General features: G+C 37.9%; 1 protein-coding gene across 19 annotated transcripts in view; it reads right to left on the reverse strand.

The window, feature by feature from the left end:
• The window catches only part of LOC105481498 (taspase 1), a 441844-nt gene that overhangs the window by 296657 nt on the left and 119933 nt on the right, over nucleotides 1-25254 (reverse strand). For 15 of the 19 annotated variants that reach the window (XR_011613530.1, XR_011613531.1, XM_071079677.1 and 12 more), the window contains one exon: nucleotides 20934-21012. Coding sequence is in view for 14 of the 19 variants with exons in the window: in XM_071079677.1 (XP_070935778.1) it covers nucleotides 20934-21012 (79 nt within the window). In the remaining 5 variants the exon portion in view is untranslated. The remainder of the gene's footprint in view (nucleotides 1-20933; nucleotides 21013-25254) is intronic. The other 4 variants (XR_986975.3, XR_986974.3, XR_011613532.1 and 1 more) reach the window with 1 other exon arrangement.

Raw genomic sequence — 25254 nt, forward strand, 5'->3', positions numbered from 1 at the left:
AAATCCTAGAGGAAAACCTAGGTAGTACCATTCAGGACATAGGCATGGGCAAAGATTTCATGTCTAAAACACCAAAAGCAACGGCAGCAAAAGCCAAAATTGACAAATGGGATCTCATTAAACTAAAGAGCTTCTGCACAGCAAAAGACACTACCATGAGAGTGAACAGGCAACCTACAGAATGGGAGAAAATTTTTCCAATCTACTCATCTGACAAAGGGCTAATATCCAGAACCTACAAAGAACTCAAACAAATTTACAAGAAAAAAAACAAACAACCCCATCAAAAAGTGGGCAAAGGATATGAACAGACATTTCTCAAAAGAAGACATTCATACAGCCAACAGACACATGAAAAAATGCTCATCATCACTGGCCATCAGAGAAATGCAAATCAAAACCACAATGAGATACCATCTCACACCAGTTAGAATGGCGATCATTAAAAAGTCAGGAAACAACAGGTGCTGGAGAGGATGTGGAGAAATAGGAACACTTTTACACTGTTGGTGGGATTGTAAACTAGTTCAACCATTATGGAAAACAGTATGGCGATTCCTCAAGGATCTAGAACTAGATGTACCATATGACCCAGCCATCCCATTACTGGGTATATACCCAAAGGATTATAAATTATGCTGCTATAAAGACACATGCACACGTATGTTTATTGCAGCACTATTCACAATAGCAAAGACTTGGAATCAACCCAAATGTCCATCAGTGACAGATTGGATTAAGAAAATGTGGCACATATACACCATGGAATACTATGCAGCCATAAAAAAGGATGAGTTTGTGTCCTTTGTAGGGACTCGGATGCAGCTGGAATCCATCATTCTTAGCAAACTAACACAAGAACAGAAAACCAAACACCGCATGTTCTCACTCATAGGTGGGAACTGAACAATGAGATCACTTGGACTCAGGAAGGGGAACATCACACACCGGGGCCTATCATGGGGAGGGGGGAGGGGGGAGGGATTGCATTGGGAGTTATACCTGATGTAAATGACGAGTTGATGGGTGCAGCACAGCAACATGGCACAAGTATACATATGTAACAAACCTGCACGTTATGCACATGTACCCTACAACTTAAAGTATAATAATAATAAATAAATTTTAAAAAAAAAGACATAAATTGTGGTATCAAAAACATAAAATGGATGGGGGGATAAAACTGTAGAGTTTTTATATCTAATCAAAGTTAGTTGTTAGCTTAAAATAGATTTTCATAACTATAAGATTTTTATGTATGTTTCATAGTAACTACAAAGCAAAAGAGCACATTACAGAAAATCATCAAATCACAAAGAAAGAAAGAAAAGAAGAACAAAGGATCTACAAAACACCCAGAAAATAACAGAACGGCAATAGTACATCCCTACTATCAATAATTATATTGAATATAAATATATTAAATTCTACAATAAAAAGGCAAACAGTGGCATACAGACCCAACTATATGCTATATACACTCACTAAAGCTTTAAGGACACACATAGATTAAAAACGAAGGTATGAAAAAAGATCTAAACGAAAACCAAAAGACAGCAGGGGTAGCTATATTTACTGTAAAACAAAATAGACTTCAAGTCAAAAAGTGTAACAAGAGATGAAGCAGGTCATTACAGAATGATAAAGTGATTAATTCACCAAAAGGATGTAACAATTGTAAATACATATGTACCCATCGTCAGAATACCTAAACAAATATTAACAGATCTGAAGAGGATAGATAACAATAAAATAATAGAGAACTTCAATATCCCACTTTCAACAATGGATAGATTATGCAAACAGAAAACTAATAAGGAAATATTAAATTTGAACTATATGTTAGATCTAATGGACCTAACACATACAGAATATTCCATCCAACAGCAGCCAAATATACATACGTCTCAAGTGCACACAGGATACTTTCCAGGAGTGCCAGGCCACAAAAACACTCTTAACAAATTTAAGAACACTGAAATCACACCAAATCTTTTCCAACCACAATAGAATGAAACTAGAAATAATAGGAGGAAAACTAGAAAATTTGCAAATGTATGGAAATTAACACACTCTGAAAGAAACAATGAGTCAAGGAAGAAATTAAAAGGGAAATTTTAAAATATCTGAGACAAACAAAAATGGAAACACAACATAACAAAATGTATGGGTACAGAAAAAGCAGTTCTAAAAGGGAAATTAACAGCAATAAACATCTACATGAAGAAAGAAAGACCTCAACCAACCAACCTAATTTTATACTTCAATACACCAGAAAAAGAAAAACAAACTAAAGCCAAAGTTAGTAGAAGGAAGGAAATAACAAAGATCAGAGCAGAAATAAAATCAAGACTAGATAACCAATAAAAAAGATCAACAAAACTAAGAGCTGTTTTTAGAAAAGAGAAACAAAATTGACAAATGTTTAGCTAGACTAAGAATAAAAGAAAAAAGACTAAAATAAAATCATAAATGAAAAAAGACACATTACAACTGATACCACAGAAATCCGAAATATTATAAGACACTACCATGAACAATTATATGCCAACAAATTATATAACCTAGTAGAAATGTGTAAATTCCTAGAAACATACAATCTACCAACACTGAATCATGAAGAAAAAGAAAATCTCAAGAGACCAATAAGAAGCAAGGAAATTGAATGAGTAATCCAGAATCTCTCATCCAAGAAAAGCCCAGAACCTGGCAGCTTTGTTACTAAGTTCTATCAAATGTTTAAAGAACTAATAACAATCTTTCTCAACTCTTTCAAAAAATCAAGTAAGAGGGAATATTTCCAAACTCATTTTACAAAAGCAGCATTGTCTTCATACCAAAGCTAGGCAAAGGCATTGTAAGAAAAGAAAATTACTGTCCAATATCCCTGATGACACAGATGCAAAAATTCTCAATAAAATACTAGCAAACTGAATTCAATAGCACATTAAAATGTTCATTCACCATGACCAAGTGAGATTTGTCTCCGGAAGGTAAGGATGGCTCCCATATGCAAATTTATAGATGGGACACACCACATTAATAGAATGAAGGACAAAAACCATATGATCATCTCAATAGAGACAGAAAAAGCACTTGAGAAAATTCAACACACTTTCATGATTAAAAAAAGAAATTCTCAACAAATTAGGTACAGAATGCACCTCAAAACAATAAAGGCCTCAACTTCAATGGTCAAAAGTCGAAAGCTTTTCCTCTACCATCAGGAACAAGATAAGGATGCCCACTCTCATTGCTTCTTTTCAACACAGTACTGCAAGTCTTAGCCAGAGAAATTAGGCAAAAAAAAAAAAAAAGACAGAGAATTTTGGTACATTGTGTTTCCATTTTTGTTTGTCTAAACAAAAAGGCATTCAAATCAGAAAGGGAGAAGTAAAACTGTTACTATTGGCAGATGCCAAAATCTTATATATAGAAAACTGTCAATACTTCATCAAAAAACTATTAAAATAAACAAATTCAGTACAGTTGCAGGACACAAAATCAACATATAAAAATCAGTTGCATTCCTATACGCTAACAATAAAACATCCAAAAAGATATTAAGAAAAAAATCCCATTTATAATAGCATCAAAAAGAATAAAATATTTAGATATAAATTTAACTAAGGAGATAAAAGACCTGTACACTCCAAACTACAAAATATTGGGCTGGAACCAGTGGCTCATTCCTATAATCCCAGCATTTTGGGAGGCCAAAGCATGAGGATCACTTGAGTCCAGGAGTTTGAGACCAGCCTGGCAACACAGCAAGACCTCATCTCTACAAAAAATAAAATAATATCCGGGCATGGTGCCACATGTCTGTAGTCCCACCTACTCAGAAGGCTGAGGAGGGAGGCTCACTTGAGCCCAGGAGGTGATTCCAATGAGCCATGATTCTGCAACTGTACTCTAGCCTGGGTGACACAATGAGACCCTATCTCAAAAGAAAAAAAAAAAAAGAAAAAAAAAAAAACAAATAAAAGGTATAAAATAATAAAGAAACTGAAGAAAAAAAGTGCAGATACCTGTGTTCTGTGTTCATTGATTGAAAGAATATTGTCAAAACGTCCATATTACCCAAGTGATCCACAGATTGAATGTAATCCTTATCAAAATTTCAATGACATTTTTCACAGAAATAGAAAGAACAATCCTAAAATTCATATAGAACCACAAAACATCCTAATTAGCTAACGCAATCTTATGCAAGAAAAACAAGGGTGGAAGCATCATGTGACCTAACTTCAAATTATATTACAAAGCTATAGTAACCAAAATAGTGTGGCACTGGCATAAAAACAGAAACACAGATCAATGGAACAGAATAGGAAGCCTAGAAATAAACCCATACATATGCAGTCAACTAATCTTTGACAAAGGCAATAAAACACACCATGGAGAAGGGATGTTCTCTTCAAAAATCGGGTTGAAAAAACTGAATATATGCAAAAAATAAAACTGGATCCTTATACCATACACAAAAACCAACTCAAAATAGCTTAAAGATTTAAACATAATACCTAGACTCCTGGAAGAGTAAAACTAAAGAAGTAAAACTCCTAGAAGAAAACATAGGGAATAAGCTCCACGACAAAGGTCTCGGAAATGATTTTTTTTTTTTTTTTTTTTTGGATATGACAACAAAAGCACAGGCAACAAAAGCAAAAATAAGCAAGTAGGACTACATCAAACTGAAAGGTTTCTGCATAGCAAAGGAGACAATCAACAAAATGAAAAGCAATCCACTGAACGGGAAAAAAATATTTGCAAACAAAATATGAGTTGAGCATACCTAACGCAAAAATCTAAAAGCTGAAACGCTCCAAAATTTGAAACTTTCTGAGTGCCAACATGATACTCAAAGGAAATGCTCACTGGGCATTTCAGATTTCCAATTTTCAGATTAGGGATGCTCAACTGGTATGTATTCTGCAATTATTCCAAAATCTGAAAAACTCCAAAATTCAAAAAACTTCTGGTCCCCAGCATTTCAGATAAAGGATACTCAATCTGTAGCCAATAAGAGATTAATATCCAAAATATATAAGGACCTTATATAATACACTTGCAAAAAAAGCAAATAACTTTATTTTTTATAACGGGCAAAGGACATGAATAGGACATTCTCCCAAAGAAGATACACAAATAGAGAATAAGTAGTTATATGAAAAGTTGTTCAACACCACTACCAGGGAACTGTAAATCAAAACCACAATGAGGTATTCCCTCACACCTCTTAGGATGGCTACTATCAAAACATCAAAAAATAATATGTGTTGACAAGGATGTGGAGAAAAGGAAACCCTTGTACACTGTTGGTGGAATTATAAATTACTACAGCCATTCTGGAAAACAGCATGGAGGTTCCTCAAAAAGTTAAAAACAGAACTACCATATAATCGAGCAATCCCACTTCTGGTTGTATACGCAAAGGAAATGAAATCAGTACCTCAAACAGACAATTGCACTCCCATGTTCACTGCAGCATTACTCACAATAGCCAAGACATGGAAACTATCTAAGTGTCTATCAATGAATGAATGAATGAATGAAGAAAGTGTGTGTGTGTGTGTGTGTGTGTGTGTGTGTGTGTGTGTGTGTGTAATTTAGCCTTTAAAACCAAGAAAATCCTGTCATTTGTTACAACATGGATGAACTTAGAGGATATCATGCTAAATGAAATAAGTCAAACAAAAAAAGATAACTATTGCATGACCTCACTTTTATATAAAAATCTAAAGTCAAGCTTACAGAAACAGAGAACAGAAGAGTGGTTACCCGGGTGAGGAAATGAGGAGATAAGGTCCCAGGGTGTGAACTTATAGTTGTACGATGAATAAATTCTGGAGGACTAATATATGGCATTGTGACTACAGTTAATAATAATGTATTATAGAATTGAACTTCGCTAAGAGAGTAGATCTTTATTCTCACCACACCAAAAAAGGTAACTATGTGAGTTGATGGATTATGTTAATTAGCTTCATTGTGGCAATCATCTCACGTTTTTCCATTTGTTTGTGTCATCTCTGATTTCTTTGAGCAGTGTTTTGTAATGCTTTTTTGTTTGTTTGTTTTGTTTTGTTTTTGAGACAGAGTCTTACTCTGTCACCAGGCTGGAGTGCAATGGCATGATCTCGGCTCACTGCAACTTCCGCCTTCCTAAGTTCAAGCAATTCTCCTGCCTCAGCCTCCTGAGTAGCTGAGACTACAGGTGCGCGCCATCACGCCTGGCTAATTTTTGTACTTTTTAGTAGAGACAGGGTTTCACCATATTGGACAGGCTGGTCTCGAACTCCTGACCTCGTGATCCACCTGCCTTGGCCTCCCAAAGTGCTGGGATTACAGGTGTGAGCCACCACGCCTGGTCTTGTAAAGATCTTGTTGTAGAGATCTTTCACCTTCCTGGTCAAAAAACTACCTACTGGGTTCTATGCTTATTACCTGGTGATGAAATAATCTGCACACCAAACCCCTGCAATTTACCTATATAACAAACCTGTACATGTCCCCCTGAACCTAAAATGAAAGTTAATAAATAAAGATTATACTGGTTACTTATGCAAAGCACCTTCCTTCTTTTCTAGACTTAAAAAAAACAGTAGAATGAGGCTAAATGAGCATATATTGAATTTTATTATGCTAATGAAACAGCATTATATTATGTCATATTAGGACAATTACAACACTTATTGAATAGAAACAGGTTATTAATTTCCACACTAATTTTGCAAATGATACTTGAGAGGAAAACAAATTCAAACACAACTAGGAATCTTGCCCCCAGAACCAAGAAGCAAAGCAGAAAATAAACAACATGAAAAAGGCCAGATTCCATTTCTTCTACTCAATTTAACTGAAATGAAGATATAAACAAACTTTGTGGTGGCATTTTTTTTTATCTACTGTATTCGATTTTTCAAAACAAAAACATCCATTTTCTATGGCCAGCTCTCTGTTAGCCAAAAATAAAGGATGCATGGCTTTGGTAAGAACAGATTTAAATGACAACTACATGGTTTTTTTTAACTTTCTAAATACCTAATCTATAACTTTTCTAGTAAGAATAAAAATAGCTAATTAAATTTAAATTTAGCCTTTCTTCTTCCTTCTCAAATTATTCCAGCTTCATAGAGTGAAGACATATTATATTCCTTGGGCATTCAGGCACTGTTTGACATCTCTGAACTACAAATCTATTTGAAAATGAGAATCATTATGTAAAAAGTACTCAGCACAGTATCTGAGCATGGCACATGCTCAACAGATGCTAACTACTGTTATCATCCTTATTATTATCTTTTTTAGTTTTTGGTTCACCCTTATTACTGATCACAAAATGATGGCAAGTGTCAAGTTTAGTAGGATACCAGTGGCTACCACCTACACATTTACTCCCTTCTCCTTTCCAGAATGAAATTTGATCTCCTTCTGCTTTCCACCCACCCACAGTCATATACATAACCCATAGGCATGCCGTGTACCATCACTGGTTCATGCATAATCCCATTTTCCTCTGTCAGTGATTGATCCAGAAATAAGCATACGACATTAGCCAATCAACAAAACATCGATTGAGAAGTCAGCTGGGGAGCTTCTCAAGAAAGTGTTCCTCATTCCTAGGAGGAAAAAAAGCTTAAAAAAGACTGTTTTTTAAAAATCCCTCTGGAGATCTTTTTGTGATGAGTTTTGTGGTAATGCAGCGGCCATTGGGTTATCAGCCCAAGAAAGAAGCCAACAATGATGGCAATGGAGCAAGCAAGAGACGTGGAGAACTAGGTCCTTGATGTCATCAATGGAGCCCCTGAACCAATTAACCCTGGAGTCTTCCCACCTCTGAACTTTCTCTTACATAAAATCATGTATTTTCTTATTATTGAACCCAATTTGTGTAGTAATTTCTGTTAACTGCAACCCAAAGCACCCTAATCACTACAGGAAGGGAAAACGGTAATAGATTTTATCAAAACCACACCAATCCAAACTTAAATTACCCTTCACTTCACAGAACAAAGCCTCTACCATGAATACTTGAAGTTCCTAAACAAACGGGAACACTAGTTCCAGTTTACCAATGTGGAACAAGTCAGTCGTTTTGCCAAGCAGAATCTGTTCGACAGTGCTTCAAAAAAGGTAAAGGTTCCTGAATTCAATTCAACTGATGTTTATTGAGTAGCTACTATATCTTTAAGCCAATAGTCTCGTCCTCAAGGACCTCCTAGGCTTTGGGGAGAAGAACAACCACGAGTAGTATAAGTTCCACATCATGGCACCACTGATCTTGGAGGGAGTAAATCTTTGAAGCTGGGCATGGGAAGAAAGAAAAGAGGGAGGGAGGTAGGGAGACAGACAGAAGAGAGAGTAAGAAGTGGGGAGAGAGGGAGGGAGAATGGCCGCAGAAAAGAGACGATATTTGAGCTCATCTCAGGCTTCACCACATGGATACGGAGGGAAGGGATTATAAACAAGAGCAAAAGAGAAACATGCACTCCTCCTCAAGAAATTGTGCTAAGTTGTTTATATTGCAATTATAGCAGAGAGAAAAAATAAAGTGAATCCTAGGCCTTCCTATTAAATAATAAGAGTTGCCTGGACTTGTAGATTAATAAGACAAACCTGTGCAATTCCCATAGCGAGTTGCTGAAAACTTGATGGCACAGGCAGCGTTGAACTTGCAAAGGTGGTTCTGAGGAAAGTCCAGGACTACATTGCTTATGCTTATTCCAGATACAAATGTTATAATTCTGATATGAAAAGCTACAAAGAAAGACCTGCTACTGAGATGAAGAATAAAATCAAAACAGGTAAGATGAGTCAGACAAAGGAGGATATGTAAAACAAAGACAAAAAATCTTTAACTTGAGAATATTATATTTCCATATCCCACAAAATTTACTTTTGCATGAGAAGGAACGCAGAACAGGTAGAACACAGGCAAATCTAAATTTTAAGGACAAGAAAGAATTCAGGTGAAACAAATGTGCAGCAAATATTCAAATCCTTATTATCCTCTGACATGAATTTTATGAGCTATCTTAGCTATACTGAAGTAAATATTCTTTTATATTTCTGAGAACACATCACTATATCATCTTAGCAGATTTCAATAGGGAGCCTATTAATTATTCTATCATCAATATTAGTAAACAGTGATAATTATGAAATTATGATAGGTTACAACATATATAATTTACAAGGAAATTTTGAAGAACCAGTAAAATCTTCTAGGGCTGGGATAGAGAGAGAGAAATGGAGAAACCAGAACTCCTCAGCATTATTAAACACAGCCATAAGAGAGTCCTAACTAATAGGAAATTCAATGGTGCAAAGTGAGAACATCCATGAGAATTGGCATAGCGTGTGTTTCTCCTCCATAAGGAAAGGTGTCCCGATCCTGGGATGGATGGGCACAATCCTTCCAATCTGCTCCTTCCATTAGGATTCAAGCTGAAGTCTGATTCCAAAGCCCATAAATCCCTCACCTCAATGTGCCCCTAAGTGTACTTGCTCTTCAATTCAATGTAGGTACAGGCAGACCTAAAATACCATTGTAGAATTTTAGTTGAAGTCTCTATTTCTTCAATATCCAACTCAGATTTTTTTAAACGACTATCCATTCTTTCTACTAGTCAGTATTTTTTTCAATTCTTTTTTTTATCAAAGCTAAAAGAAAAATACAACATACAAATAAGTGTACTTTTCTTGATATGAACAAAATATTCTGAAAATAAAAATGTAAGGTACCTTTAATCATGGCATTTTATACTGTGGGCTGGATCATGCTGCAATTCACTAATGAGAACCATGACATATATTCAATAACAAGTTAATAAAAATGCAAACTCTCTGCATTCTACATTTACATGTTCCCACTTTCTCTCCATGATTCATCAATAAATCTTTTTTCCCAAATTAACCAGCCATCGTGAACAGAGCTAGTTAAAATAAATACATTTGATTCAGCACTATGCCTTTCTAACCCCTCTATCAGCACCTTTTCAAGTTAGCAGTTTGCTGTATTAACTTCTGTTTGCAGCAAGAACCTTGGCTAACATACAGGAATTGGTATATTCCATAAGAATCTGAAAACATAAGCATCACTTCTTCCAACACAATAAGCCTGTCTTGGTAGTCCCCATCCATGCTAGCCCAAATGGTCAGTTGTTAAACTATTCATTAATGCTCACAGGGATACCCAAGAGTTAAGAATATGCACCAGATCATCTTAGCTTTAGATGCACCAAAACACAATGAGGAAAGCAACTGGTAATTTGTATGTGATGGGTGTTGCACAGCACCACTTTGCCCATCAAAGTGTTGTCTTGCTGCTTAAAGTACTGTCTGTGGACCAGCAGCACTGGCATTACCTGGGAGCTTGCGAAAATGTAGAATCCCAGGACTCATTCCAGACCCACTGGATCATAGCCTGCCTTTTAACAAGATCCCCAAGGTGATTCATGCACTTAAAAAAAACAAAAACAAAACAAACCAAAAAAAACTCGAGAATACACCATTCAGATTATTATCCCAAAGAAAGCTGAGAAACAGGAGCCCAAACTGAAGTATGTGTTTAAAGATCAATATACCTTATACTTACAATGTCCAGGGAAATCTTAAGAAGAACTAAATATCTACATTTCAAGCATCTGAAAGCAAAAGCCCAGAATTCCCTGGACATCAATTTTTTCATGACAGCTTGCCAGTATCAGACATACTAAGTACCTTCAGGAAGTGATGAGTTATACCATGTACAACTTTCACAGCAACAAATTATCAATTTACAAAACTCAAAGTCAACACATTGTACCTCACAGTCATTTAAGCTGGCATGACTTTAAAGTACACACAAACATGAAGCAGCCCATTGGAACTATTTGATTTATGTTAAACAGCACTATGGAATTTAAACATTCGTATGCTCAACCAAACCCTATTCCTAGCCAGTCAGTCGGCTCACTGATCAGCTTACAGATATCCTTCCAACATATACTGCTCAGCTAAATTTAATATATTTTTTAAAATAAATCTTATTTCAAGTAAATTTCCTGAGCTGAAAAGAACTACAACAAAATAATACCAAAAACAGCCCTGTGCCATAAAAGGCACTAGTTGTATTTAGTGAATTCTGCCTCTCACAAGAACCTTCTACAGAGGGAACCAAGGCGGCAAACCCATGAAGGCCTTGAGTCCAGTAAGGGCCACGAAGCAGCATGTCACAAAGAAATTGTTTTTCTCCTCCTTTTGATGGGTTATGCTTTCAAGTCAGGAAATTAGAAACAGGTGTGCCAGAGGGCACACACATCCTCGCTCCACACTGAAAAACACGCGTTTTCAATTTTCAAACATGAAAGAGACTCCTGTTGAATGAAAGAAGAAATGAAAATCCAGCCCTGTTTCTGTGAACCATATGAAGGGAGCTTAGAAAGTCTTTGACAGGTTGCTCAACTTACCCCCTCTCCAACTGACAGCAGGTAGTACTCCACAATAGGAAGGAAAACGCATTCTTTCAAGTGAGAACAATCAAAGGGAGAACTACATCAAGGATAGCAGGATTGGCATTTTAACCCATCACTTGATCTTATGCTTCTGTTTTTACCATTTCTTCACCTTGTGTTTTAAAATTAGAAGTCTGTTCTTTCACAAAACAACAAAGCAATGCAAAGTAAGTATCTAGCAAAAAAATCTGAGAAATTAAAACATCAAAAGTACATCTTGGGGATCACTTTATCCATTATGTCTCAGGTCTACAATCTCTTCCAGAGAAAGACTTACCTTCCCTCCAGGATGTCCTCAGCTCTTCCAGAGGTTAGGGGCTGAAGGCATTTCAGTGAGTGTAGGAGAGTGATGGGTAGTGCTAAGATTAAAAACAACTGGTTTTGGTGAGATTTGGGGAGAGAAAGGTGGCAAGAAAAGGAGATATACTGATGGCTGCAACACCAGTCAAGCCATCAGGTACACGGAGGCACCTGCGAGTGATCCTTTGGGAAGCACCACAGTGCACGTTCCCTAGGCAAATGGATGCAGCAGAGCCTCATTCGGTGCTAATAAGCCTTTTGCTATAGCCAGTATGTCAACATATTTCTACATTGGCAAGAAAGTTTCCTATATTACCAAGGTCCCAGCTTTCACGTCCTTTGAGGATAAGGACTATGTTTTTAATTCTCTTTTATCATAACCAGGCTAGATCATAGAATAAGAGCCTCTAAAACAGCTGCTGCTTTATTGCATGAGGCCAATTACAAGTCATCTTGCTGAGGAGCAAAATACCTGAACTCATGATGCATGGAAAGACATCCTTCATATCCTTTAAAATTATGTTTGGAAGAATAATAATACATTAAAATGTTCATTACAAAATATTAAATGAACAAAGCACAATACAAGCTAAGCAGTATTTCCACTTTTGTTTAATAGCAAAAATCCACCGAAAATATTAATTGTGACTAGCACAGGATGGCAAAAATTATCGGTCTCATTTTCCAAATTCTATCAATGAGCATGCATTATTTCACAAGCAGGAAAAAAAATCTACTCATTTAAAATCTCTAAGATACATGTAACATGTCGCACTGAATGAAAGGAAAAAATCCACTCATTTAAAATCTCTAAGATATATCAATTGCCGTCACATTGAACTGGTTTCTTAGAAAATGGTCTGGCATAATTCAGAATTCTACATAATTTTGCACCATCAGTGACTTTACTTATATAAAGAGCAAGAAGTAATATATTAAAAGTTAATCAGATATGAAGTGACCTAATTAGAGTATGCAACAAACTCAGAATAGAATTCCCATCTGAGATAATTACTTCAGTTCTTAGAAATGTGCTGGTAGTTTATATACTCTGTTATCTGTAAATGAATATTATTTTTCCCACCCCCAACTACCAAACAGTCCAAAGAGTCAAGTGTTTTTAAGATGATAATGTTTACAAACGTTAGGGTTTTATCTAGGCTCACATCTAGAAGTCATAAGTCACAAGAAGATTTCCCATGGCATTATTCCCACCCCCACATACTATGTCTCAAATTATTTCAGCTCCAGTGGCAGCTCCTAGTTCTCAGCATTTTAAGAATCTTGTTGAGTGTGACAAAATTATGAAGGTTTATTCTTTCATAAGGACAAGAAACTTCTGAGAAGCCAGTGGCAGCCTGCCCAACAAGGCAGATTAAGGACTCAAAGTGGACTAAAGATTCTGGATGTCACCAGGAGGACCAAGAGCAATGTATTTAACTCCTTGACTAGCTTTGCTTCTCAGTGTCTGGATCATTGCTCACCATGCCAGAACATTCTCAGAGAAGAAAGAGCTATCTTCATGTATCTTCTAAAAGTATGATTATCTCCCTACTCAAGAGTCCCCCTTTCATACCAAAAAAAATGTCTCAACACCACCACCTAAGTCCCCAAATTAAACCCCATACACCTCACACTCAATCATCTTCTTCAGGCATCCTCTGCTCTTATCCAGAATATACCACTCTTAGCCCCTCATCTGCCTTCCTCTCAGCCTTCACTCATCTGGGTTTCACTGGCTCACCCCACCGCAATGTATTTGTTTGTCATTCATATTCATTCACACTCATTCAGCAGTTCTAGGTAATAAGCAACATCAATGAACAAAGCTGATGAAAATCCCCACCCCTAAGGAGTTTAGAGCAGGGTAGAAAATAAAAAGAAAATAGCAAAGAACTAAAAATAGAACTACCATTTGACCCAGCAATCCCATTACGGGGTATATACTCAAAGGAAAATAAATTGTTCTACCAAAAAGACCAGGCACTCACATGTTCATCATAGTATTATTCCCTATAGCAAAGACCTGGAATCAACTTAGATACCCATCAATGGTGAATTAAATACATAAAATGTGGTACATATATACCATAGAACGCTACGCAGCCATAGAAAAGAACAAAAAACCATATCCTTTGCAGCAACATGGATGTAGCTGGAGGCCATTATCCTAAGCAAATTAATGCAGAAACAGAAAACCAAATACCACATGTTCTCACTTATATGTGGCAGCTAAACATTGGGTACACATGGACATAAAGATAGGAACAATAGACAATGAGGACTACTAGAGTAGGGAGGCAAGAAGAGGCACGAGGGTTGAAAAACTATCTATTGGGTACCACACTCACTACCTGGGTGATGGGATCAATCATACCGCAACTCAGTATCATGCAATATACTCATGTAATAAACCTGCATATGTACCCATGAATCTATAGTAAAAGTTGAAATTAAAAGAAAGAAAAATAAAGGACAACTCAAATTAGAAAATAATACCAATTTTTTAAAAGAAAATTGTTTAAAGATATAAAATATTAGATAATGATACTTGCTATGGGAAAAAAACAAAACATGAAAGGGAGACGGGAAATGTTGGCTGAAGGAAGAACTCCATGTTCATATAGTATGGCTGGGGAAGAGCTCATCGAGGTGACTTATTTGAATAAAGGCCTGATGAGATGAGGGTGGGGGCTTAAGACACTGAGGGTGGAGAGCTAAAGGAGAAGCAGCAGCTTGACAAAGGCCCTAAGGCGGGAGTGTGCATGGCATGTGTGAAGTACTGCAAGGCAGCCAACATAGCTGGAATTGTGTGAGCAAGGGAAGAAAAGCAAGAGCTTCTGAGGGGAAGCTGAGAAGTATCTCCAACAAGGCCTTATAGACCCTTCATAAGGACTTTGGCTTTCCCATTTATTAAGAAGGGAAGTAGCTGAACAGTTCAAAATACAGGTATGACATCATTTGAGTTCGGTTTGAACACCAGCTCCAGGGTTGAGAACCAAATAAAGGGGTAAAGGGACAAAAAGCAAGAAACCAGCTAGGAGGCTAGCAATGATCCAGATTAGAGATGATGGCACCACAGAATTGTTGGTGGCCATTAACGTGCTGAGAAGTGGTCAGGTTTTAAATATATTCAGGGAGGAGAGCAGACAAAGTTTGTTGTTGAATTGGATGTGACTGAGATAGAAAACAGGGTCAAGGATGAACCCAAAATTTTGACTTGAGCCACTGGAATTGACTCTGCTGTGGGGAAAATATTTCAAGAGAACAGGTTTAGGGTTAGGCAAGAGTTCGTATTCGGACATGCTAAATAGATGTCTGTTATACATACAAGTGGAGATTTTACCAAGCACTTGAATTATAACTCATTTCTGGAGAGAGGCCCAGGCTGGAGATAAAACTGTGGGCATCATTAGCACATAGGTGGTACTTAGCCATCAGACTGGATGAGACACAAAGGGAGCAGGCATACAAAGAAAGGGAGAAGAGGTTCAAGGACCAGGCACTGAGGCACTCCAACACTGAGAGGTCAAAGAGATGAGGACTATTAACAAAGGAGGCTGAGAAGGAGCAGCCAGTGAGGTGGCAGGACAAACAGGAGAGTGTGGTCCCTGGAAATCTATTAAGGACAGTATTTACAGGAGGAGCAAGTTACTTGAGCAACCATGTCAAAAGCTGCTTATAAAGATAATCACATGACTTTAGAGGTAACTGTTAATCTTGACAAGAACAGACTGATGGAGTGGTAGAGAAGTCTGACTGAAGTAGAATAAAAGTGAGTGAGAGGAGAGAACTAAAGAAAATAATAAACCTTGAGTATAGAAAATTCCTTGAGGTTTCACCTTGAAGGGTTGCTAAGAAACGGGGAGAGGGCTAGAAGGAAGACTGGAACCCTAGGTGACCTGCACTGAGTCCTCAGTAGAATAGGCCTTGTATTCACCAAGAGTGCCTGTGACACACACAGTGCAAGAATGACTGCTGCTAAATAGAAGCTGAAGCATGGATTCCTGCCTGCCTTCCACACATCCTTAAACAGCAATGGCCACATGGCATCTGTAAATATCTCAGCAGTGGTCTCCTATCGGCTTCTGCTGTCACATAACTCCCCTCTCACAGAGAAGGCTGTCTTGTGCCCTCCTGACACAGGTCCTCGGGCACGAGTTTTCTAACACAGTCCCATAGACAATCTCCCACAGAGGGGCAGAGGAAGACCTCTGGCTGTTCATTAAGTTAAGAAATCAAAAAGGAATGGCATATTCTCCTAGCCCCTGAGGAAGAAACTAATCACTAGCTCAGAAATATTGAGGCATAAGGCTGTTCTCAATTTTTGTATTTTTTTAATTCCATCTACTTTTGAAGCTACTCCTGGCAAGTCCTGACCACAGCCCTCTCGGCCCTCAGGTTTCTAGAAATGCCCAGAGCGAAGACCTTGAAAAGCAAAGAACTGAGAAAATCAGAAATCCTTTGGCCTCACAGCAGAAACAAGGTAGCAGGTCTTTCTTCATGCCAGAACACTTTAAGGAGGGGAATGACACCTACATCTTCTGATCTTAGTCAATTGCCATCAGTGCCCCTGTACTCACTGTTTCCAGCACTTTTTGAGGCCAAGGTGGGAGGATCACTTGAGCCCAGGAGTTCAAGACCAGCCCAGGCAACACAGCAAGACCCTGTCTCTACAAAAAAATTAAAAATTAGCCAGGTGTGATGGTGTGCACCTGTAGTCCTACCTACTTGGAAGGCTGAGGCAGGAGGATCACTTGAGCCCAGAAGTCCAAGGTTGCAACGAGCCATGATCACACCACTGCATTCACTCCAGCCTAGGCGACAGAGGGTTTTTTTTTTTTTTTTTTCTGTAACTGACACAGGATAGGCAAAGGAGGTTTTTGGCTTTTTTTTTTTAAAGAAAAAGAAAAAAAAAAAAGGAAAGAAAAAAGAACTGTATGGACAAGTAACAGAAAAGCAATGTTAAGGTAAACCAAAGCATAAACTTAATCTCTTGCATTTTTCCCCTCCTTCTGATCTTCTAATCTTCAATCTGCTCCTCCTTTCCACAGCCAGAGACAGATCCCAGATATATCTTACATTATGCATTTGCTGTGTTACTGAAAAATTATGTGTGAATCCAAATTTGGCAAATTGAATCATATTTTAAAATCCTATTTAAAGAAAGTCCATGGTGAATAATCTGTTTGAAAAAGTAAGCATTCTTCTCAGAGGAAGGACCCACACATACATTTAATTTTTATTTGTATACTGGGCACTCACCCTGTACAAGGCTGTGTGTCAGGCACTCAGGAGACACAAATATACCCACAGCCCTCCTTTCCTTAAGAGTTTATCTTACTGCCTCAATAGAGTCTGAAACAAATTATTTATTTTCAAGAAAAAGCTGAGAATAAGAAAAGCTTTTACTATAATTTATCAATTCTAAAATATACTTTTTTCACATTTTTAAACTTCTGGATTCAGGAGGTGTGTTATAACCGGTGCATCCTCCCATGTTATCCTCCAGGCTGCAGTGGTGACAGAGCTGCCACTGCCTCTAGATGCAAGCGGTTTGCAAGTGTTGACCCTTCAGTTATGTGCCATGTTGGAACTACATGTGTTGAGTTAAACTGCTGTTCAAAATGTGTTCAGAAGGATTACAGTATGATATAGAATTCAAATTAAAAATAATTGTACACATAGAAAGGTATGGAAATGGCAATGAGGCATGACTTTGTTATCAGTGAAGCAAATACTTCTCACTGGTGGAACATTCCTAATTCTATATTTTCCTGTAAAGCAACCACCATGCATTAAGTGATGACAAGGCAGTGTGTTATACTTTAATTGACAGTCTTTTGTTTCCTTAGTGGTATAAAAATAATGGTGTATCTGATAAAGAATGATGACTCAGATTCAGTGGAATACAGTAAGTATTGAGCCCCTACTCTGGGAAAAGAAATGCACTAAAAGCCTTGTGTATGTCAACTTACTTACCCCTTAGAGTAATGGTAGATATTATTCTGGTTTTACAAATAACCCCTTGCCCAGGCTCCACAGCTAGTGGGTCTGGAAGAGTCTGGACAGGAACCCCTGTGTCTGCTCTACTCTATCCCTAGCTAGGCAAATTCCTATGATGCCAGAACATTAGTCAGAGTTTGAAAGGTCAGCTCCTGCTACTCCACCCCCTCTCCTCCAGTCCTTACTCATTTCTCCCCACCCAGTGATGAGAACAAGATGCTAGAGTTTATCCCTCAGGCTAATGACCAAATCACCCATCTGGCCTTGGGAGAGCCCTATCCTAACCATAACTAACTATCTTTTCTCCGCCTTTCAATTACCACCTTCTAATATATATAAACCTAAAATGGATTTTCTGCAGCAGCCTAAGGCACAAGTCTTCTCTATTTTGGCCAAACAGTTGCAAAATCCAGTGCTCCACCTTTCTTCTGACTTGATCACCCAACTCTGCCATGTGTTTCCATTGTCCACTTCTTAGCAACAGCCCCATGAGAAACAAGAGTGAAGCAATCACACAAACTCCAATGGACAGGAGGGACTGGAGATTCAGTCTATTATCCCCAGGTTCTGTGGGCTGATGAAGGTTAGCCTTTTAGCTTGGGAAGCGTATAACATGACAAGCTGGGTATCTAAGTTAAAAAGCTACACTGGATGTCATGAACTGGAAAGCTAAAGGTATCTTTAGTCATATGAAACTATCTTCAACTGACACAGGATAGGCAAAGGAGGAAATATTCAAAAGGAATAGAGAAAAAACTAATTTTACAATTTTAACTTTACCTACCCATTCTTTGCATTCTACTTAATAGAATCAAATCCATGGAGTATGTTCTTATTCCAACTTGCACATCACCTACTTTAAAATAAGAGTAGGGGAGTGGTGGACTTGGAAATCTCTTTTCCAAATTGACACAAGCAGGCAGGCTCTCAGGATTTCAGTTTAGAATAGAATCCAATTCTCCTAACATCTAGATATGAAAGTAATGTCTAAACAATAACCTATCTCACTGAACAACATATTGACCAAAAACAAAACTCTCATAATACATGATTCCAACTGAGATTTCTTTGGGAAAATCCAAATGAAACGATGAATTTGTCTTTGGTTTGTTCAAATACTACAATTTTCCATAGACACAGGGCCATACTAAATTATGTTCACAGCCTAATTTGTAAACATTATGCATCAAGGTTTTCCTGTGCCATGAATATTAAATTAAATTTAAAAATTAACTCATATTATTACATTATGCTCATTTCTTCAAAAATGACTAAAAACAATTTTTTGACCATTAAAGTAGTATGGATTCGATTCAATCTTAATTCATCTTTAGACTTCTCCTGATAGGCCAAGAGCTCACAACCACGTTTTTCCACTGATGCAAGAAATGGAGCTAGGTCAGGATGCTGCTAAGATAAGCAGGCATAGGAACATGAGTCTGAAAGAACAGAGTCAGGAAAGAAGAAACAGAAAGAAACCACAAATATGAGAATGGTGCCAAGATTTCAACTCTGAGCAAAGGATAGGAGAATAAGAGCAATAAAAGAGATAGAGGACACAGGAGAAAGGTGGCACAGGGTGTGGATGAAGAACGAAATGTTCTGTTGAACCTGATGAGTCTGATATGTATACATAGCACCTATAGGAACATGTCCACCAGGAAGTCAGAAAGGACTCACTGCACCTCAAAAGTCCAAAGTAGATACAGACATGGAAGCCAATCCCGAGAGAGACAAGATGAAATCATGAGAACAGCAGAAATAACAAGAAATCAGCAGGAGAAAGCACAGAATTCACCAAAGACCCAACCCTGGGGCTGTTGGCAATGGGAGGACAGAGGAGTAAGAATCTGTGAAGAAGGCCAAGATGGAACAGGTCAGAGAGGCAGACAAACCAAGAGGGTTCCAGGATCTATGCTACATGCAAAAAGAAAAGTCACCTGCACCAGAGATCGCAGAAAGAGGAGGCAGAAAGCAGGATAAGAGGGCTACTGGACTGGGTGCTTTGTTGGTGTAGTGGGGCAGAGACCATTGTGATAAGAAATTGGAGACAGAAAGGTAAGAAAAGAAGCCGTATTTGTCCACTCTCCCAATGAAGCCTGAGACTGTTAGAGAGAAAGGAATACGACTGTAACTTGAGGGATAACATGAAACAGGAATCAATCAATATTTTGTCAACCAGAGGTATCACCACATAATGAGAAAAGGCTTTATGTACATCTGGCACAGGTATGATTAAAGTATGGAAATAGACAACAACCATTCTGCCTATTAAAACTCTCGTGTTCCCCATCTCCTGCACACACACACACACACACACACACACACACACACACTTTGTACTAAATAATGCCTTTACAATACAGATATAAAAAGAGGACCTGTATTACAATGAAAGCGTCATTCAAGAACTGAATGTCATAAACTATATATTTGGAAATGCACCTTGTAAGTTTTACATCAACATTTTACCCAAGAGATTATCTGTTAATTTTTGAAATGACCTGCTACTTTTATGTCTTTTGTTGTCTAAACTTGGCAGCATCATGGATCATTAGAAAAAATATCTATAAAAATATAATTAACCATAGTTAACTCCAGAGTTGTACTGAAAATATTAGTGGGCCGGGCGCAGTGGCTTACGCCTGTAATCCAACCACTTTGGGAGGCCAAGGAGGGCGGATCATTAGAGGTCAAGAGTTCAAGACCACCCTGGCCAACATGGCAAAACCCTATCTCTACTAAAAATACAAAAAAATTAGCTGGGTGTGGTGGTGCACACCTACGATCCCAACTACTTGGAAGGCTGAGAATCACTTTAACCCGGGAGGCAGAAGTTGTAGTGAGCCAAGATCACACCACTGCTCCAGCCTAGGGACAGAGTGAGACTCTGACTCAAAAAAAAAAAAAAAAAAAAAAAAGAAAAGAAAAGAAAATGTTAGCAAAGTATAGTATTTACACTGTGATACTAAACAACCCTTAAAACCTCCCAAATACTGAAGATCTTTCCCACATCCATACACTGTCATAGCACATGCTCTATGTTTACCTATAAATATTGCTTTTAATCATTAAATGGGTGACAAGGTTGAAGTTATGAGAAATGGTTATGAAAGCAGCAAATACCTGAGGTACTCACAGCTGTGGAGTAGGGGTTATGAGCTCCAGTATTTTCAGCCCAGCAGCCACATCCATAAAGAGCAGCCTGGGGAAAAAAGAAAATAGATATAATATTTCAGAAATATCATATGTAATTATTAGTTTTCAACAGAAATCATACCCATCTAATAAAGCCTGGTTTAATAATGATGTAAAACAACTAGGTGATAATACCAGATGTTGTATATGACCCACCCGCACGATGCTTTTAATATTATCAAAACTATGTTTTCAGATATTCCATTCATCTAAAAACTTTCAGAAAATAGCAAAAGAAAGTTTCTTAGTGTCATCAGCAGTAATTTTTTCCTTCCCTGAAAAACTTCTCCCTTTTGTAATTTGTCAGCTAGTTGTTCTTCTGGCCCCTTAAAACCAATGTGGTTGGCTTAAAATAGTAGTTTTCAAACTAGGTGTGTGTCAGATTACTGGGGGAGCTGACTGATAAGAACCCTGATTCCTGGGAATTCTGATTGAGTGTCTGGGAAGACCTGGGAATCAGTACTGTTAACCAGGGTCATGGGGTACTGGGATGCAGCTGGTCCTCCTGCCATGCTCTAGGAAATCCTGCTTCAAGAGGGCCTTTTCCATGTCTGTGTCGAACTGGCACAAGAGGAAGTACAAACAGTCCTGTATCAAAGGGTCCAACAAAAAAGCCTCCTTTCTTTTGTTCAAGCTCATCACTTTGTTAGGTGGTAGAGCAGATTTATACATCTGAAACCAATAAGCTACTATGGTTTTATAAAAGATTAGGACGATCATTCCTATTTTGTTTTAATAATGCTACTTCTCTTCGATATCCACAATGACTTTTCTGACTTTGGGAGGGAAATCACAACTAACAACTTTTCCACTCCATAGTAAGAAGTAGAAATTAAAATTAAAAAAAAAAAAAAAAAAAAAAAAAACCTAGCTAGCTAGCTATCATAGAAAAATACAAGGAGGCACGCTCAACAGTTCATTACTACATGGTTGATAAGAATAAGAAACTTGAAACAACCTAAATGTCAATCAGTAAGGAAATGGCTAAATAAACCCTGGCATGGCAGTATGTGGAATTCATTGCAAAGGTTAAAAATAAAAGAATTAAGCTTTTTAAAAAATCTTTAAGAACAAATACAGAAAGATCTCCCAAACATATTGTTGAATTGAAAAAAAAGCAAACGACAACATTCAGTATTCCCTGCCATTGATGGAGGAAAAAGATACTCCCATAAAGCAGTACTGATATTTCCTAGGAGTTCATTCTGAGGACTGGGGAATAGGCTAAGACTGGGGATGGTGAGCAGACTTCAGCTTTCTATGATATTCTGTTATTTTTTACAAGGATCTTAGAAATCATTAGCTCCAATATTCTACCCAGAGCAGGAATTTCCATGAAACATCTGAGGCACTTCTGACACTGAGAACCTCACTACCCCATGTGGGAACACATTCCATTTTCGGACACTTTCCACTGGTAACAAATATCTGCTGTATCACAACTTCTAACTACTAGTCCTGGCTCTGATCTCTGGAAGTATTGTAACCTCCCCAGAAAGTCCTCTAATTTTTTAAAAACAGCTATTCTAGTTCTCTTTTCTAACCCAAAGAAACCCAAATTTGTGAGCTGTTCCCAAACTGTGCACAAACCCACCACTCTCTCATAATTTACCCTCCTAGAGAAATAAGTCAGTGTCCAGGATAACCAGAGATGAAGTCTCCCATGTTCATGTGACCCACAGTTGCTGTCTCCAGATGTTACTGAAATACCCCTCTTAAAAGTAGAACCAAGAACTGAGCAAGATACTCTCAATATGGTAGACAGTGGGAAATCTGTTTACTGCCTCTGAAAACACCATGCTTCTAAAATACATGCTGGCTCAGGGTCAGTGTGGCAACTGAAAGCCCTTCAGAAGTGATTTAGAATATGAATTTATAAATAAACTAGCAGACCTGTGGGATAACTATTCAACTGGTACTCCCTAAAGCAAGGGCTGGATCAGCTGAAGTCTCAGAGAACACAAGAAATCAATGGAAGGACCCATTCTTCCTTCATTGAAAACTCTGAACTGCCCATCATCATCATCTTTTACATTTCCCACAATTAACATGACCAGGAGCCTGCACTCAAAAAATAGTAAATAAGGTCCCAAGGACACCTCTTAGAAAGCCAGGGAAGGTCATCTTTCTAGAAAAGAACATTTACACTTACCCTTTGTTCCTTCCCTTTAAGAAAATTCCCTTTATGATACTCTTCCTTAGTCTCAAGACCTAAAACTGTCTTCCTTCTTAACCTTCTGAAATTCACTGGGCTAAGACAGTGATAGGTAAGATAAAAGAATTAGAGGTTGTCCATCTGTTATCCACTTATTTGGATAAAATACGGCAAGCTTAAGCAAGCCTTTAAAAACAAATTTTTAAAATCTTATTTCTTTTTGGTAGTAAAACTGTATTAAAATTTTATTAAAGTTATTATGCAGTAAAATAAGGTCATATAAATGATATTATTATTAATCTTCTCTGGGCCATAGTTTCCTCTTCTATACAATAAGAATAATGAAAATATCTACCTCATATTGTCACAGGATCATGTGAATTAACATACTTGCTGAACACAGCAAGTGCTTAATTAACACTAGCTCTAGCTATTATTACTAAGGGCTATAATATGTAATTTAAAGGCATTTTGACATTGAATCTTCTACAAGTTTGTAAGGTAGCTGGTTATCCCCATTTTACAGAAGTAGAAAGTGGAGCTGAAAGATGTTAAGCAACTTGTTCAAAGTAAGGGGCGTGGTAAGTGGGGAGGTGGGATTAGAATAGAGGTTTACCTGGATCGAAAGTCCACACTTAACCAGTAAACTCAACCGCCTATTTGTCTGGGGGTGGGGTGAAGTTTAGGGGGACAAGTGAAATATAATAATTCCTTTCTCATGTCCAAACTGTAAATTCAAATAATTACAGTAAGCTAAAGAAGCAAATAAGTTCTAATTCAAATTCCCATTTCTTATCTTTTTTTTGAGACAGAGTCTTGCTCTGTCTCCCAGGGTGGAGTGCAGTGGCATGTTTGGCTCACTGCAACCACAGCCTCCCAGGTTCAAGCAATTCTCCTGCCTCAGCCTCCCCAAGTAGCTGGGATTACAGGTGTCAGCCATCATGCTCAGATAATTTTTGTTTTGTTTTGACACGGAGTCTCAGTCTCACCCACACTGGAGTGCAATAGTGAGATCTCAGCTCCCTGCAACCTCCGCCTCCCAGGTTCAAGCGATTCTCCTGTGTCAGCCCCCCAAGTAGCTGGGATTACAGGCTTGCACCACCATACCCAGCTAATTTTTGTATTTTTTAGTAGAGACGGGTTTCATCATGTTGGCCAGGCTGGTCTTGAACTCCTGACTTCAAGTGATCTACCCGCATTGGCCTCCCAAAGTGCTGGGAATTACAGGATGAGCCACTGCACCTGGCCTAATTTTTGTATTTTTAGTAGAGATGGCATGAGCCAAAGTGCTGGAATTACAGAAAACAGTGAGAAAGTCATGGGACTAAAATGCATTGAAGGTGACTCTGCTGGCTTTTCTCTCACCTTCTCTACTTCTCTTTCTCTATGAGGTTTCACCATGTTGGCCAGGTTGGTCTTGAACTCCTGAACTCAACTGATCTGCCCACCTCGGCCTCCCAAAGTGCTGGGATTACAGGAGTGAGCCACTGTGCCTGGCCTCAAATTGCCATTTACCATCTGTACTGCTATCATATATCTACAGCAGGGTAATATGCTAAAATTTTTAAGTAGTTAATTGTGCATTTAACATACATTAAAAGTATCTAGTTTCAGCACACTTTAAAAAATAATTCGCCTTTGATATAACTTACTTTTGTATTTTGTTTCATTTGGGCTTGTCAAAAAGAATTGTTCTTTACCTCTCATCTGATACTTACATAGTTTCAAGTTTATTACATCTCCTCTATCCAAGCATTATAATCCAATTAAGCAACTGCATTTTCCTATAAGCCCTTTTACTCTTATTTCACACTCTTTCCTGATTTTATAACTCTCAGAAGCTAGGTATTCATAAACTAGCCAAGTGAGGCAAATCAACACATAAATTTTACAGAAGTATTTCTTTTGCTCAGGACAGTTCTAAGTGCAGGGGCAGAACAGCTTCAAGACTGTTAGACGTAATATCCTGCTAACATAGTCCAGAACCATCCTTAGTTCTGTTGTTGCTATTTTGCTAACCAAAACAAACAGAAAACAGTGAGAAAGTCATGGGGACTATAATGCATCAAAGGTGACTCTGCTGGCTTTTCTCTC

Source organism: Macaca nemestrina, chromosome 15, assembly GCF_043159975.1.
Source record: "Macaca nemestrina isolate mMacNem1 chromosome 15, mMacNem.hap1, whole genome shotgun sequence".
In the NCBI taxonomy this organism is placed as follows: domain Eukaryota; kingdom Metazoa; phylum Chordata; class Mammalia; order Primates; family Cercopithecidae; genus Macaca; species Macaca nemestrina.